General features: G+C 43.9%; 1 protein-coding gene across 1 annotated transcript in view; it reads right to left on the bottom strand.

Annotated features, from left to right (window-relative positions):
* Positions 1-2,001: 2,001 nt before the first annotated feature.
* Positions 2,002-18,398, bottom strand: part of LOC134575354 (alpha-2-macroglobulin-like protein 1) — a 134,167-nt gene continuing 117,770 nt past the window's right edge. Inside the window, exons 29-36 of the mRNA XM_063434635.1 lie at positions 16,031-16,230; positions 7,640-7,852; positions 6,770-6,894; positions 6,510-6,600; positions 6,104-6,172; positions 5,597-5,699; positions 2,908-2,948; positions 2,002-2,141 (exon numbers count right to left, since the gene is read on the bottom strand). Coding sequence (XP_063290705.1) covers positions 2,911-2,948; positions 5,597-5,699; positions 6,104-6,172; positions 6,510-6,600; positions 6,770-6,894; positions 7,640-7,852; positions 16,031-16,230 — 839 coding nt within the window. The 3' untranslated portion in view covers positions 2,002-2,141; positions 2,908-2,910. The remainder of the gene's footprint in view (positions 2,142-2,907; positions 2,949-5,596; positions 5,700-6,103; positions 6,173-6,509; positions 6,601-6,769; positions 6,895-7,639; positions 7,853-16,030; positions 16,231-18,398) is intronic.

The following is an 18,398-nucleotide window of genomic DNA, read 5'->3' on the forward strand; positions in this document are numbered from 1 at the left end:
AATTTATTCATATTATTTTAATAGTTATATTTTAATTTTCAACTAATATTAATTATTACTCTAATAATTAATCATGAATGCCTTTATGTGTTTATGTAAATGCCATAACTTAGCTAATTTTGGCATTTGTCACATACTTTTAGATCAGCTTTTCAAATGATTTGATATTTTTGGCTAAATTTTAAAAAAGTATTTACTAGTTTAACCCCTTAAGGACCAAACGTCTGGAATAAAAGGGAATCATGACATGTCACACATGTCATGTGTCCTTAAGGGGTTAAAAATGTCAATATCTTGATATTTATTGATATATTGCTATACTCTTTTATAAATTAAATATATATTATTTTGTAATATTCAAAAAATATATATTTAAAAAGTTTATTCAAAAAAGCATCTATGACTGGATCAGGGTAGATCTGTTCTTACAAACAGAGCAGAAAAACTACTCTGGTAAATAAGCAGATGAAATGGGTGCTATATAGTGTCCATTTACTAGTGAGGGATGAGAGCAAAACTCAGTATAAATTGTTGTAGAGTTTGTAACACAAATAAAGTAACTATCTAACTTGGGAAACATTGTCTCTTCCTTTTCAAGTTAGTCACTTTGCACTTTACTTTGTACTTTAACCCCCTCTTGTGGTTAAAATTCATGCTTACACTGGGTTTCATAGTTTTATTTTTGTTCCTTTTTGCGTTCATGTTTAATGATATCAGATCCAAGCACCATACACCCATGACCACATTGGGACATAGTTTAGGATTCTCCATCAGTCACAAGGTTGACCAGAGGACGATCTGTAAAATGAAGATCCCGTCTTGCTGTGTTGCATTTGAAAAGGTGTAACAACATACGTCCATAGTAAATAGGGTTTCCAAAAATAGGATGATGTTAACGTTCTAACAAGCACAAGAGCACAAAGACAAAACAGACGCACAAACAGTTTAACATTTAGACACTGGGTTTGCAAGTTCCTCATACAAAGAATGTGTTTTATGGTTCTTGTAGACGAGAAACGTCCATCTGTGTCAGGATTCCTCCATATTGTCTCGGAACTCCTCCATGACATCCAGGTTTCGCCGATCAGTCTCCGCCCATGCGTCCGATGCTACGCGCTTCCCTTCGATAGGAAGCCGTGACCGCATCTAAAGTGCTCAATCTTTGTGGTTTGATGTGCTCTCGCTACTTGCTACATTGTTGCGGCTGTGCTACGGTGCTCTGCTAAACGGACTACCTGTGTAACGGACCTCTGGCTTTGATCCTGGCTACGCTCTACTCCACTCTCCCTCTCCAGGAACAGACTTAACTTCGGATTCCTCCCTCTCTCCACTTACTTCAGGGAACCATAATTCATTCTACTCTGGAAAGGACTTTAACTCCCATTACTAATGGAAGGCAAGATACGTTCTCCAGTGATTGCAATAACTAATTGGTTCTTATGTGAGGTTATCTGGGAAGGATAAGGAATACTGAAGTCTGCCCTCAGGGATTCCACTTACTATCTGTATCGAATATATAATTTGCCAAATTACTCAAATGTTAATTATTATTATTGGAGTCTAATGACTACAACCACTACTCATACCAGTAGACCTGTTACTTTGTACTACAGGAATCACCTGCTTGGTCAACATTTTATTTAAGTCTAATGGACTATACTGCGTGTTGCTAATTAAGTATTCTCTATTTCCATTTTCAACCAATTACTACTTTCTTGTGAAGTTATACTTAAACCAGATTCCATTTTTCATGCATTTTTACTTTAAATATTATTGCTGCAGAAGACTGCCAAGGTTACATTTTCTTTATTTAAATAAAATATATTTTCTTAAAGGGACAGTATCCAATTTATTTTTTCACCTGCAGCTGAGTTCCAAATATTTTTTTCCCCAAGAGTATTACAATCTGTAATCACTTTATAAAGTTATAGTAAAGACAAGCTTTTATGATTTGTTACTGATTTATTATGAATAGAAATATATTTTTATTTCGACATGGAAAGTAATAACGTGTACAATTTGTTATTTTGCTTGACAACAGAATAAACATAAAAGCTGAATTTTTCTCTGATGTTATTCTGGACACCAACGTGTTCGTGCCTGTTGGCTTCCCATTTCTATTCAAGAGACATTCCTTCTCCCTATCAACACATAAAAAAACCAATGTAGCAGGGTGTTTTAGACTTGAATTACCGCAATGAGTTAATGCAATGTGCATTGTTACAAGCATCCACAATCTGTAACAATGCACAACAGAAAACAAAATATACATTAAATCTTGGACTGTTCTTAACAAATTCCATATATATGACTTATGTTTTTATTGGCTGATTGTGCCCCAAATACATTTTTATAATCGTTATCCTGATCTTTGAGAAGTATTCTGTGGGGGGACCAGCGATTCCCGGATACAAAGGAGGTGGACGTGATAACAGCTATAAGTCCCTCAAGGATTGATTCAAGGTGCTCTATATTCCGACCTCTTGTGAGTGCTATCAGCAGTAAAGTGATAATTTGTACATTACAGTACATCACTATGTGTTAATTTTCTTAGCAGATATACAGCTGTATCCCATTTTCTGTATATTTCCATATTTTGTCATATAAGGGGGTGTTAGTTGGGGAGGCGCCCTGGGAAGCTGTTTTCGATTTGAAGTTTAGTACTCTTGTATATGTTTTATTGTATTATAGTTCACTTATTACACGTGGGTATATATATTATATTGACACTCTATTGACACTACTAACTCTAATGTAGATACTCTAACACTGAGTACACATTCTAAAGCAGTGTGTGCGCACTAATGCTGTGATTATACTCTCACGGTTTTTGCACTCTAATACTTTGCTTACTGTCTAATGCAGTGTTTTAACTTAATTTAACTTTTTAAATTGGACTCCACTTACCTCTTAGTTGGGTAGGTTATACATTGCGTAGGCCTCTTCATCTGCAAGGGAAGAATGCAATGACAATCTGTTAATGAATGCAGCACTATAGTTAGCCTGTCACTGGCCCTCACTGAGCTTTTGTCGTAAGCTCTGACCAGGACTCAGAATACCAGGATCTAACCTACTAGCCTTGTCTAGATGTTACTGGCCACCATAAATCTGGAAAGCAGTAGTTTTGGCATGGTGGAGTAAAAAAAATGGAACTTAGTACTTCATATTTACCTGAGGAAGACCCTAGATCACGCATAGGCAACCTTTGGCACTCTAGATGTTTTGCTCTACACCTCCCATGATAATTTGCCCGCATTATCGGTGTAAGAGCATTATGGGGGGGGATGTAGTCCACAACATCTGCAGTGCCGAAGGTCGACTATCCCTGCCCTAGATGGATGTTTGAAACACATTGTGCTGTGGCTCCATTTATTCATTGTAAAGTATTGCATTTCTATTATACATTTTCTGTGTTTCTGCTTGCATTTGAGCAGTTGTTTGTCAAATCATGGAGAAGAGGGAGCAGGACCTGGTCTCAGTATTCCTGTCTTGGCTACTTATACTGTCTGAGTATTTATTTTCTACGCTGCTATAGATTAGAGTCAATTTTTTACAAGGCTCTGAATAATGTGTTATATCTTTGTTTTGTGCTCTATACACTACTACACTATGATTTGTTTTCATGTTTTTCTTATAGCATAGAACGTGGTTATCTTAAGTACAGTATAACCGTATATACTCGAGTATAAGCCGAGTTTTTCAGCCCATTTTTTGGGCTGAAAAACCCCAACTCGGCTTATACTCGAGTCAAGGTCTGTATTATGGCAATTTGCATTGCCATAATACAGACTGGGGGAGAGGGGGGCTGGCAGAGCTGTAACTTACCTGTTCTGCAGCTCCTGTCAGCTCTCTCCTCCTCCGCGCCGTCCGTTCAGCACCTCGGTCAGCTCCCAGTGTAAATCCTCGCGAGACTTACAGTGTGAGCTGATAGAAGGAGCTGCACGGACGGCGCAGAGGAGGAGAGAGCTGACAGGAGCTGCAGAACAGGTAAGTTACAGCTCTGCCAGCCCCCCTCTCCCCCCCACTGAACTGCCACTGGACCAGCGAGGGAAGGAGAGCCCCCCTCCCTGCCATGTATCAAGCAGGGAGGGGGGGACGAAAAATAAATAAAAATATAAATAAAATAAGAAATAATAATAAAAAATAATAATAATAATAAAAAATAATAATAATAAAAAAGGGGGTATAAGGACCACTGTGGGAGGGGGGGGGTATAAGGACCACTATGGGAGGGAGGGGGGTATAAGGACCGCTATGGGAGGGAGGGGGGGTATAAGGACCACTATGGGAGGGAGGGGGGGGATAAGGACCACTATGGGAGGGAGGGGGGGGATAAGGACCACTATGGGAGGGAGGGGGGGATAAGGACCACTATGGAAGGGAGGGGGGGATAAGGACCACTATCGGAGGGAGGGGGTGGGATAAGGACCACTATGGGAGGGAGGGGGGGAGAAAAGGAACACTATGGGAGGGAGGGGGGGATAAGGACCACTATGGGAGGGAGGGAGGGGGGGGATAAGGACCACTATGGGAGGGAGGGGGATAAGGACCACTATGGGAGGGAGGGGGGGATAAGGACCACTAGGGGAGGGGAGGGGGAAGTAAGGACCACTAGGGGAGGGGAGGGGGAAGTAAGGACCACTAGGGGAGGGGAGGGTAAGGACCACTAGGGGAGGGGTGAGTCAGGACCACTGGGGGAGGGGGGTGAAGGAACACGGGGGTGGGGAGGTAAGGACCACTGAGGGAGTAGGAGGGGAGGTCAGGACATATGGGGGGGGGGCAAATATCCTTGCACCGGCCCTGCACACACTGCATTCATACACTGCATTCATACACACACTGCATTCATACACACACACACTGCACTCACACACACTGCATTCATACACACACACGCTGCACTCATACACACACACGCTGCACTCATACGCACACACTGCACTCACACACACTGCATTCATACACACACACGCTGCACTCATACACACACTGCACTCATACACACACGCTGCACTCATACACACACACGCTGCACTCATACACACACACGCTGCACTCATACACACACACGCTGCACTCATACACACACACGCTGCACTCATACACACACACGCTGCACTCATACACACACACGCTGCACTCATACGCACACACTGCATTCATTATACACACACTGTAAATAAATATTCAATTAATATATTTTTTTTAGGATCTAATTTTATTTAGAAATTTACCAGTAGCTGCTGCATTTCCCACCCTAGTCTTATACTCGAGTCAATAAGTTTTCCCAGTTTTTTGGGGAAAAATTAGGGGCCTCGGCTTATATTCGGGTCGGCTTATACTCGAGTATATACGGTATATTGTGTATGGCAAATAGAATCACTGCAAGCTTTCACCTGGGTTTGCTGATATTTTGTGAAGTGCACGCCCGACATTACATTTGGTTTATTGTAGCTGAAATGGGTTTCTTAACACAGCACCACTTCCCCCTTAATCCTGTTTGTTTTTAATCTTATTTTTTGTTGTTGTTGTTTTTCGTTTGCAGCATAGAAGTCAGCATGTAAGTATATAGGAGTTTTAAAAATCATTTTGTTACCTGGCATATAGTAACTAAACACCTTGACCAGCTGGGGGCGCACATTTTCCACTGGGATATCTTGAATTATGGTGAACGAGAAACATTCAGTTTGATGAGAGAGCTGCATAAAAATAAAGAGAGACAGTGAGTGAATGTGAATATAGACAGACACACAAAAACAAATACATAGAGACAGAGTGTGAAAGGAACAGGAATCATAGAGAGACAGAGAGATCTATAGAGCTATTCACTAAACCAGGAATTGTCAATAATGGATTACAAAGTTGCACATTCACCTTAATAACGAAGTTATATATCTGAATTTTACCAATTAAACAGTCTGAGCCTAAAATCTGCAATTTCCATTTTAAAAACTGAGAGTTGTGAAAAGTTTAGAGATAAATAAAGATGAAAAGGGACAGCAAATTCCTAAGTTTCTGGTTTAGCCTCTGGTCTCTTGTCTGTATCCGAGTCTGTCTCTGTGTCTGTCTGTGTCTCGATATTCCATGTCACCGACCAGCTCACCCCATTAATATAAATGATAACTTTATCCCTTTTGACTTCAGTCTTCATTACCAAACTTTGCATCTCAAGCTGAAATGATTGAATACAAAAATAAATAAAACAGATTCATATTAAAACTTACATGACAAGGTTTATCACAGTAAGTCATTTTCCATATAATAGCACTCTCTGTACTGGACAAAAATCATTAACGCAACTGGATAACAACCCTCCACACAGCGTCATTATACCCACTATACTGGTTACCACACAGCATTTTTATACCCTATATTACACCGGGCCATTGCTGTGCATTTAGATTTATCCTGTGCTAGATACCTCATTTACTGTTCCAATGTGCTGTATTAACCCCACATTCCATGAATTACCCCACATTCCCTGAATTATTCCCCATTCCCTGTATTACCTTTGCTATGGTTTCTATATCGGCGCTGCAGCCGGAGAGTAAATCAACTTCAATTAACGCCATGCCAGTTTCTGTCCGCTGCCCAATATACCTAAAACAGGCACATTCAGCAAAACATAGGGCAATAAACAAGACAAATACTAACAGACGATTTACTTAAAATTTAGCTTAAAACAATAAATGAAGAATTAGATCATACTGTACCGTCTCCAGTGTGAGCTCTTCCAAAGCGGATGTTTTACTCTTTCACTGTAACTTACCGTGTGCAAATGTTAATGTGGAAACATAGTTTAGTTCGGTCCTTGCAGTCTGCCGTAGTGGTATTGACATGAAGGTCGAACATTATGCTTTTCTCGGCAGAATTCATATTGTATTTCAGCATGGTCTGCAGAGTTTTGTAATAGTTAATAAGGTGCTCGATAACACACATTGAATAAACAAATGCTAGAAGAATACAAGTTAATCACAACCACCAAATACAAATCTATCCAACTATCCATCATTCTAGCCATCTGTCCATATATCTGTGTGTTTAGACATATGTCTATCTAGCCACCCATCTATCTATCTATCCACCTGTCTAGTTATGTGTCCCTCTATTCGTCCATATAGTCACACCTCCCCTGCCTTTGACTCACACAGCCTTCCTACTCTTTTCCTGAAAGAGTATACATTTCTGGATTCTCTTATTGAGCAGTGTGTGTAAATCAGATTTTTATTATCTCCTGTTTTGTGATTTGCCTGTTAGAGCCTGCAGCAGCCTCCTGTTTGTGATTAGAGTACAGTTCACAGATAGGAAATAAAACTTGTGTTCACTAAAGGAAACAAACTATGCTGTATTTTCTATTTTATTATGGAGGTTGTGTGAGTCAAAGTCAAGGGCCATGTGACACGGCCTGCATACACAAAGTACTGTAACTCATAAACAGCAGAGGATTAACCAATGAGACTGCATGGGCATGAGTTTTAAACCAAAACTTCCTTATTAAACTAACGCTGTTTTGGTGCTTAGCAAAAAATGCCTTTTTGTTAATGTATAAATATGCCAAAGAGTAAGCTGGATCAACTATAAGTCCTCACTCAAACAAAGAAAATGGTAAAAATGAAACCTATCCCGTATATGTCCTTACCCGTACATATGCACAACCTTCCCCTTTGAGCTGTATAGTGTAGTTTCCCGGTATCTGCTGGAGAGATCCTTTTTGCAGTAGGAGTCGAGTCGTGTCATTCACCGAGAACTTGTATTGAAAATCATCTCCAGTTACCGTCACCTCTAAATCTAGATGTCCAGTGTAGGTCAGTTCAGCATAACGACACAAAGCCTGAAATGCCACCAATGTGTCCTACAAAAGATTAGACATGTTATCCACAGGGTTCATACTATAATAAAGTATAGAAGTAATAAATTATTTTTATGAATGTTAGTATGTCATTCTGAAAACAGATAATGTGAGCCCTAATAATGCTTTGCTTTTGCTTTGTGCCCAAAAGCCAGACCAGATCTTAATAAAATGGTATGGGTGCAGTAGTCTGTTACCTTTAACTCTGCAATGTAAAGCATTATCATTTAGTAAATACTGCAATGCTTACCCTGCAGGTAGTGGGGGTATGTCCAAAGTGCAACAGAGAGCAGACACATGTAAGTATCACTCCGTAAAAGTACAGACCCAGCTTTCCAAACTAACAGCAATCCTCAAACCTTTGTAGACCAAAGCTAAAATACTTACAGCTGAGACCCTAATGTCTTCCCACAAGCCCCAGAGTAAACCTGGGGAAAAAGGCACGTGTTTCAGTGTTTTGACAAAATGTTTGCTAGGCAAGATGCTGTCCACTGGAGGGCAAGCTCACCTGTGTCTGAAACTGCCTCTCAGAGAGCCTCAACTAGCTTTCGGAGTATGCTCCAATGCCCGAGGAGGAACTTTACAACATGTTTGAGACTACTATCATTACCCTACCGAAGCCGGGTAAACCTCCCACCTCCTTCCCCAATTTCAGACCCAAATCTCATTTAAATACAGACTTGAAACTGTATGCCAAACTATTGGCTTCCATACTCAGCCACCTATTACCCAGCATTAAATTACTGGAACAAGTGGGATTTGCCCCTGGATGGCAAGTCTCAGATAACACATGGAGATTTATCCTTGGTTGAGGCAGCTAGGAATAGAGCCAAATTGCCCTTGCATTGGATGCCAAATTGACCGACTAAACTGACAATACATGTACGTTTTGGCTTACTTGAACCTTTTATAAAAGTTGTCAATAGTGTTGTCGCGAACCCGAAACTTCCGCAAATGTTCGCGAACCGGCGAACCGCGCGAACCGCCATTGACTTCAATGGGCAGGCGAATTTTAAAAACAACAGGGACTCTTTCTGGCCACAATAGTGATGGAAAAGTTGTTTCAAGGGGACTAACACCTGGACTGTGGCATGCCAGAGGGGGATCCATGGCAAAACTCCCATGCAAAATTGCACAGTTGATGCAGAGTCTGCTTTTAATCCATAAAGGGCAGAAATCACCTGACATTGACACCTGTCCTCAAAGCCCAGCCCTGATACACACTGACACAGAGCAGAATAGAGACTGTTCCCCCTACATAGGGTCACTTGGCAGATATGGATTGACACCTGTCCTCAGAGACCCTGATACACACTGACACAGAGCAGAATAGAGACTGTTCCCCCTACATAGGGTCACTTGGCAGATATGGATTGACACCTGTCCTCAAAACCCCTGATACACACTGACACAGAGCAGAATAGGGACTGTTCCCCCTACATAGGGTCACTTGGCAGATATCGATTGACACCTGTCCTCAAAACCCCTGATACACACTGACACAGAGCAGAATAGAGACTGTTCCCTGTCCACAGAGACCATGATACACACTGACACAGAGCAGAATAGAGACTGTTCACCGTCCACAGAGACCATGATACACACTGACACAGAGCAGAATAGGGACTGTTACCCCTACATAGGGTCACTTGACAGATATGGATTGACACCTGTCCTCAAAACCCCTGATACACACTGACACAGAGCAGAATAGAGACTGTTTCCTGTCCACAGAGACCATGATACACACTGACACAGAACAGAATAGAGACTGTTCACCGTCCACAGAGACCATGATACACACTGACACAGAGCAGAATAGGGACTGTTACCCCTACATAGGGTCACTTGGCAGATATGGATTGACACCTGTCCTCAAAACCCCTGATACACACTGACACAGAGCAGAATAGAGACTGTTCCCTGTCCACAGAGACCATGATACACACTGACACAGAGCAGAATAGAGACTGTTCACCGTCCACAGAGACCATGATACACACTGACACAGAGCAGAATAGGGACTGTTCCCCCTACATAGGGTCACTTGGCAGATATGGATTGACACCTATCCTAATGATCCCTGATACACACTGACACAGAGCAGAATAGAGACTGTTCCCCCTACATAGGGTCACTTGGCAGATATGGATTGACACCTGTCCTCAAAACCCCTGATACACACTGACACAGAGCAGAATAGAGACTGTTCCCCCTACATAGGGTCACTTGGCAGATATGGATTGACACCTGTCCTCAAAACCCCTGATACACACTGACACAGAGCAGAATAGAGACTGTTCACCGTCCACAGAGACCATGATACACACTGACACAGAGCAGAATAGAGACTGTTCACCGTCCACAGAGACCATGATACACACTGACACAGAGCAGAATAGAGACTGTTCCCTGTCCACAGACACCATGATACACACTGACACAGAGTGTCCGCGTGAAATAGGGCCGTGAGTAATGACGTCACGGGTAGCCTGCCCATAGTATCGCATAGGGTGGAAGAGCTGATAGGACATCTGAAACGTATTGGGATGGAGATGCTTAATTGTTCTCCAAAATGCTTGATACCACCCCATAGTGAATCTCTGCAAACTTTAATACCATCAGAGGAGGAAGAATGTGGCAGCCCACTGGGATTATTCGAAAAATTTCAAATTGATGATTTTCCAGACCCTGGGGTTGACATTAGTCCAGATTTACATCTTGTGACCCATGAGGATGTTCCAGGCACTACTTGTGAAATAAAGACAGATAATAAAGTGAATGATCCTTCTCCTTGGGACTTGCACCCTGTCGTTGAAGGTGGAGTAGGCAATGGCAAGAGCATGCTGTGGGTAGTCAGTGCAAACACTCTCTTCCCGGTGAATAATGAGGAGACTAACTATGATGACGTTATTTGCGTTGAAAGTAATGATGCCAGAGATCTTTTGAAACCATATGGAAGGAACGAATTGGTTAAAAGAAAGGCAAGAGACCACCTGCATATAGACAAGAATACGCATAAGAGAAAGAAGAGAACAGGTGAAAAAGAGAAGCTGCAGACTGCCTATCTGCAAATAGTTGAGTTATGTCCTGAAGATGTCCGTGTTACCACAGTGCAGACTCTGTTTGATACACTACTGAGGAGAGTCAGAGAAACCCCAGATCTTCACGTATTGGATGAGTCGGTGCGTGGAGTTGCAGAGAACGTAGAACAAGAAATATTTAAACTTTTCCTGTGTACTGACAGCAGATATACATAGGGTCACTTGGCAGATATGGATTGACACCTGTCCTCAAAACCCCTGATACACACTGACACAGAGCAGAATAGAGACTGTTCCCTGTCCACAGAGACCATGATACACACTGACACAGAGCAGAATAGGGACTGTTACCCCTACATAGGGTCACTTGGCAGATATGGATTGACAAATCACTGACAAACAGCTACCACATGCAAGGAAGGCAGCAGGGGCGCAAATGACCCACTCCCGACGCGGGAAGGTAGTGACGACAAATAACAATACAGGACTCTTTAGAGGCCCTGTAATTGTAATCAGTCCACTTGAAATTCTTTAACTTTGATCAATTGGAGGGAAGTCTGGTGCAGAGCCACTGACCCATGCGCAGGGCCAGCCTTAGGCCTTTGGGCGCCCTGTGCAAGAAATCTTCACCCTGTCACACACACACACACACAGGCAGACAGCCATACACACGCACACACGCACACACACAACTGCGACTGACTAGGTTTGTCACCTCCTCAAAAGGACGCATGAGCCTACAGGCATTGCGCATGAGCGTCCAGTAACGTGGCAAAAAAATTCCCAGCTCCCCAGAGGCTGTCCTAGCACCCCGGTCATACAAATATTCATTAACAGCTTTTTCTTGTTGGAGCAGGCGGTCGAACATTAGGAGTGTTGAATTCCAACGTGTAGGGCTGTCGCAAATCAAGCGCCTCACTGGCATGTTGTTTCGCCGCTGGATATCGGCAAAGTGAGCCATGGCTGTGTAGGAACGCCTGAAATGGCCACACACCTTCCTGGCCTGCTTCAGGACGTCCTGTAAGCCTGTGTACTTATGCACAAAGCGTTGTACGATCAGATTACACACATGTGCCATGCACGGCACATGTGTCAACTTGCCCAACTTCAATGCCGCTATCAAATTTTTTCTGTTGTCACACACCACTTTGCCGATATCCAGTTGCTGCGGAGTCAGCCACTTTTCCACCTGTGCGTTCAGGGCGGACAGGAGTGCTTGTCCGGTGTGACTCTCTGCTTTCAAGCAAGTCAAACCCAAGACGGCGTGACACTGCCGTATCCGGGATGTGGAATAGTACCTGGGGAGCTGGGGGGGGTGCCGTTGATGTGGAGCAAGAAGCAGCGGCACAAGAGGACTCAGCCGAGGAGGTTATGGAAGAGGATGGAGTAGGAGGAGTAGAGGAGGTGGCAGCAGGACTGCCTGCAATTCGTGGCGGTGTCACCAACTCCTCTGCAATGCCACGCATTCCTTGCTTGTCAGCCGTCAGCAGGTTTACCCAATGCGCAGTGTAGGTGATATACCTGCCCTGACCATGCTTTGCAGACCAGGTATCAGTGGTCAGATGGACCCTTGCCCCAACACTGTGTGCCAGACATGCCATGACTTCCTTTTGCACAATCGAGTACAAGTTGGGGATTGCCTTTTGTGAAAAGAAATTCCGGCCGGGTACCTTCCACTGCGGTGTCCCAATAGCTACAAATTTTTTGAACGCCTCAGACTCAACCAGATTGTATGGTAAAAGCTGGCGGGCTAATAGTTCGGACAAGCCAGCTGTCAGACGCTGGGCAAGGGGGTGACTTGGTACATTGGCTTCTTACGCTCAAACATGTCCTTGACAGACACATGACTGTGGGCAGATGAGCGGGAACTGCTCAAGGCGGGAAACGGAGTGGCGGATGGTTGAGAGGGGGCAAGAAGGACAGCAGTGGTTGACGTGGCTGAAGATGCTGGACCAGGAGGAGGATGGCGGCTTAGAGTAGGCGTGCTGCTTGTACTCATGTGTTGATCCCATAGGCGTTTGTGATGTGAGATCATGTGCCTACGCAAAGCAGTTGTACCTAGGTGGGTGTTGGACCTCCCACGACTCAGTTTCCTTTGGCACAGGTTGCAAATGGCATCGCTGTTGTCAGAGGCAGACACACAAAAAAAATGCCACACTGCTGAGCTCTGCAATGACGGCATTCTGGTGGTGGACACAGCATGCGTTGATTGGCGTGCTGTCGGGCTGACCCCGGGTGCCGATGCATGCTGTCTGACTGTGCCACTAGCTCCTTGCGACGACCCCCCCCTGCTTCCAACTCGTCTCCTCCTCCTCCTCTCTGTCTCCCCATCTGAACTTTCGCCCTGTTCTTCTTCTTGCCGAGCGGGCACCCACGTGACATCCATGGACGCATCGTCATCATCAACCGCTTCGCTTGTATCTGACAAGTCAGAAAAGGAAGCAGCAGCGGGTACAACATCATCATCATCACACCGTACCTCCATGTGTTTAATGCTGCCTGCCTGAGACATATCCCTGTTATCTACATCCTCTAGCAATAATGGTTGCGCATCACTCATTTCTTCAAACGGGTGTGTGAATAACTCCTCTGACATACCAAGTAAAGCGGCTGTGGTGCTAGTTTTGGCGGTGGCGGCAGGCGGGTGAGTGCTATCTTGAGAGGTGCCTGAAGCTAAGCTGGAGGAGGATGGTGCGTCAAGGTTCCGAGCGGAGGCTGTACAAGATTGGGTGTCCTGTGTTAGCCAGTCAACTATGTCCTCAGAACTTTTCAAGTTCAGGGTACGTGGCTTCTGAAAACTGGGCATTATTCTAGGGCAAAAGGGAATCACAGCACCACGACCACGACGGCCCCTGCAGGGTGGCCTGCCTCTGCCTGTCATTTTTTGGGGGATTAGTGGTACTATGCGTGCAAGCTACTGTGAGAACAGATATGATTGGCAATGGAACAGTTCTGCAGAGCACACGCTGAAGGAAGGACTGACAGAGCCGCTTGAAGATAAGTAACTGCTATTCAATCTATAACAGTGAAAAACAAATTTTGGTTTTAAAAGCACGCTATAGAGACACCAGATATGATTGGCAATGTGCACTGGAACAGTTCTGCAGAGCACACACTGTAGGCCTGAGACACCCGCTTGAAGACAAGTAACTGCTATTCAATCTATAACAGTGAAAAACAAATTTTGGTTTTAAAAGCACGCTATAGAGACACCAAATATGATTGGCAACTGTCAAATCACGCTGGAACAGGTCTACAGAGCACACGCTGAAGTAGGCCTGACACCCAGACGCTTGCAGACAACTAACTGATCTTCTATTACAGTGAAAAAAAATGATTTCTTTAAAATCTAAAGCTTAAGCTATTGTTAAAACAGATATGAGTGGTGGCACTGACTGTGCAAATGGGCAAGGCATCCAACCTGACACAGAAGCTGTCAGGCAGGCAACTGCTCTTCTATTACAGTGAAAACAAATTATTTATTTTAAATGTAAAGCTTAACCAATTGTTAAAACAGATATGAGTGGTGGCACTGGGCAAGTAGGCACAGTATCCAATGTGAACCTCACACAGAAGCTGGCAGGCAGGCATCTGCTCTTCTATTACAGTGGAAACAAAATTTTGGTTGTAAAAGCACGCTGCGAACGCGAACACGCTAATTTCGCCAGGAACTGTTCGCCGGCGGACAGTTCGGTACATCACTAGTTGTCAAGTTATTATACTAATCCCCAACTGCAAGGGTCTTAAAGTTCGGATTCTTCTCCAAGTCTGTCACAATTCAAAATGTTACTAGGCGAGGATGCCCACTCTCTCCCTTAATGTTTATTCTGGCATTAGAACCACAGATCTCAGAAATCAAACACACTACAGAAATTCAAGGTGCCACTCTGAACGATTCGATAAACAAGTTGCCATTATTTACTGATGACATCACCCTCAGTATAACATAACCCTACAACAGTTAAATGATCTCTTTAGGAAATATGGAGATGTTTCCTTTTATAAAAACAATCTCCGCAAGACCCAGGCATTGCCTGAGATAGTTGAGGTACTGACACACTGAAGCAACAATAGCAACAACATCCCTTTGACTGGCATAACTCCTCCCTCTCATCTTCTGGTCTTGTCCAATCTTGAAAACCACTTCTGGCTGAAGATTCAAAAGATCCAGAACACAGCCACTTAGGTGCTCCCTTTAGAACCAGAGATATATTTATTGAAGATGCTCCAAGCAGAGGTAGAGGGAGTGAGGCTCTCTCTTATCCTCAATATTATCACAGCAGCCATCACAACTATTGCACACATGTGGAAATCGATGCAACCCCCACATACCCAAGCCATGTCTGACATACTTTACATCACTAAGAAATATGAAGATTTGTCACATAAAACCTACGGAACTTGAAACGCTTTCAAGCAGTGTTGACAAATTGGCAAGCAGACTGTGGCAGAGTATTCTATCTACTTCTCACCGCCCACCCTTCTTTTTTTTACTTTCCACCTCTTTCTCTATTCTTAACCAGTGGGCTTACTTGACCTTCAGATATCAGATATCTATGCTTTGTCTATGAGGAGATACCTTATGGCCTGTATTTACTATGCATGGCACAATGCATTGTGTCACAACACAATTATCATCTTAGTGCTAGTGTTTCTGTATTGTTTTGATCTCATGTACCATCTTATTTGCATATGTGTCTCAACATTTTATCTGGAAAAACAAAAAAAATTGCCTCTACCTCTACCTGACATCCAGTAGAGGTGCATTTGCTGTGAGAACGTTCTCCCACAGTCTCTAATAAAAACGTCAAGCAACTCCAGTTCTCCTCTATAGGGAACATTAAATTGGACCATTATATGCATATTGTGATATTGCGAGAGGCAGGACAATTGGCTGCAGGACTTGATCTCGGCGCTGGAAAAAAAGGTAAGTAATACCCTTTTTCTTACATTTTTATTTAGATTTAATGGGCCCTGAATTTAAATAAAGAAGAGAACACTATAGCATTGGGAATGGTACTATATTCCTAGGTCTAGAAAGACTACAGGAAATGCGTTTACATAATTTTGTCAACATATAAAAGATGTAACAGACATGCTAGTGGAACTGTAGGTTACACATGTATACGCTGCTTACCTGTGTGCCAGCGAAGCCCCCATGTGAATTCTGCTTATTGGACAGCCAAGAAATTATCTTTGAAGCATTGAAGATGTCTTTCTTAGTGGGGGCTTTCATGGAAAGATGGGCAAGGGCCACAAAGGATGCTACCTCTACCTCTAACGAATTTGGCTTGGATGATGAGGAGTCTGTTTTAAAAGACCAGTAGACCTGTCCATCTGGAAAATAAATACCATGAATTAGTTTTAATAATACAGATTAACCCCTTAACCCCTTAAGGACACATGACGTGTGTGACACGTCATGATTCCCTTTTATTGCAGAAGTTTGGTCCTTAAGGGGTTAAGGACCAAACTTCTGGAATAAAAGGGAATCATGACATGTCACACATGTCATGTGTCCTTAAGGGGTTAAGGAACAGCACACTCATAAAATAAATTTCTAAATGCTATAAGGCTACTTAAAATCTCCAATCCCAGCAAACAACTATGGGGATTCAGTTCCACAATACAGCCATATTGTGTTAAGCCCACCACCAGTTCCCTGTATCCCACAAGCAGCCTCACAAATACACACACCACCAAACACACTATGTGTCATATCATCCACACATACAATACTACAGCCAGCCCATATTGATGACCTTTCCAATATTTTTTTATAATTTTTTTAAAAATGATTTAATCATTTTGGTTAAAATTGAAAATATAAAAAAATATATAAAATGATATTTCATATCAATGGCTTGGCACTCACTCTTTCTTTTAGTATATGGGTATGATTTTGCCCTGGTGCAATCCTGTGTTGTAGATATATGATAACAAAGAAAAGAGGGAGCATGACCGGGGAATAATATGGCTGCTTAGTGAATAAGCTCCTGCTATCAGGCTCTCACAATAGCTACCTTACCAGCTACAATCGGCGTACAGACCACCCAACAACCCGGCACACGCACCAAGACCTCCATGCTCGCCCGAGATGGGAGGGAATCACAAAAAGCGCGACTCAACACCATCTGTGGCCTCTCTGTTCCAGCGCCATTTTCCCCACGACGGCGGGAAGACTCAGCCTCCAAATCAGACCACAGTGAGGCAGCAGCCCCGGCATCCACGCCACTCACAGACCTGCAGGTACTATTGCGCAACGTTGCAGAAGATATTAAAGAACACATGGCTGCAGAGCTTGAAAAGCAGCTCCACAGCCTCAAAGCAGAAATAGCTGACCTGGGGGACAGGGCAAGTGGAGCAGAGAGCAGAGGAGCTCTTAGAAATGCAGAACACCCACGAAGCAGAAATTACGACTTTAAAAACACAGAGTGGAGGCACTGGAAAACGTCATGGAGGACCTTAATAAATCGCTCCAGGAGCAACAACATAAGGGTAAGGGGCCTCCCTGCAATGGTTACCCCTGACATGCTACCCTCCATGCTACGCAAACTCTTTCGGACAATCCTCCCAGAAGCGACGCCACAAGACCTGGCCATAGACCGGGCACACAGAGCCCTGAAGCCTCCCAGCCAAAACCAAATGGCGCCCAGAGACGTAATAGTGCGACTCCACTATTTCACATTCAAAGAAGCCATCATGGCTGCTATGCGCAGAAACCCTCCAAAATTAGACGCCATCACCCTCCAGTTCTACCAAGACTTCTCACCCATCACACTAGCCAAGCGCCCGGGAACTCAAACCACTCACCAGTGCACTGGCACAAGCGAACATGGAATACCGCTGGGGACACCCATTCAACCTGCTAGTCCGCAAGCAAGACACCACCCACGTCCTTCAAGATACCTCAAAGATGGCAACCGTTGCAGCCACACTGGGCATCAAACTACCAGAGACACAAGTGAGGTCCACAACCCCGTCAACTAATGCAAGACCACAACGACCGCTGCTCTGTGAGAAGGAACACCCAGGAACCGACCAACCAAACAGCATCAACAAGCTTCACCGCATGCCCGGGACTGGGACTTATGAATATAACATAGCCGGCACCAACCGGGCACAACTACACACCAACAGGGACTGCCTCCTGGGGCCTGAGGGGACTGAGGCCACTAACCAACCTAAGGAACTTGAACCCACCTATACATATCTTTTATATGCTATTTTCTTTGTATTACTAATACCATAGTTTAATACGCTATATAGCGAGCTGGACAACGGCACGTTTTCACACCGGACACAGAGCAGGGCCTTTGACATGGAGAGATAGGGGCAAGGGAACTACCAGAAAAAGGGGGGTAAGAGGAGAGGAGGGGCAGAATGGGGGCAACAACTCGAGCCCCACCACCCCACAACCACAAGGCCCAAACCTAGACGGAGACCCCTGAATCCCAACTCGGCCTACACCCCGTGGCACTAACCGGGAGGGCCATGAACGCCCC

Source organism: Pelobates fuscus, chromosome 10, assembly GCF_036172605.1.
Source record: "Pelobates fuscus isolate aPelFus1 chromosome 10, aPelFus1.pri, whole genome shotgun sequence".
Lineage (NCBI taxonomy): Eukaryota > Metazoa > Chordata > Amphibia > Anura > Pelobatidae > Pelobates > Pelobates fuscus.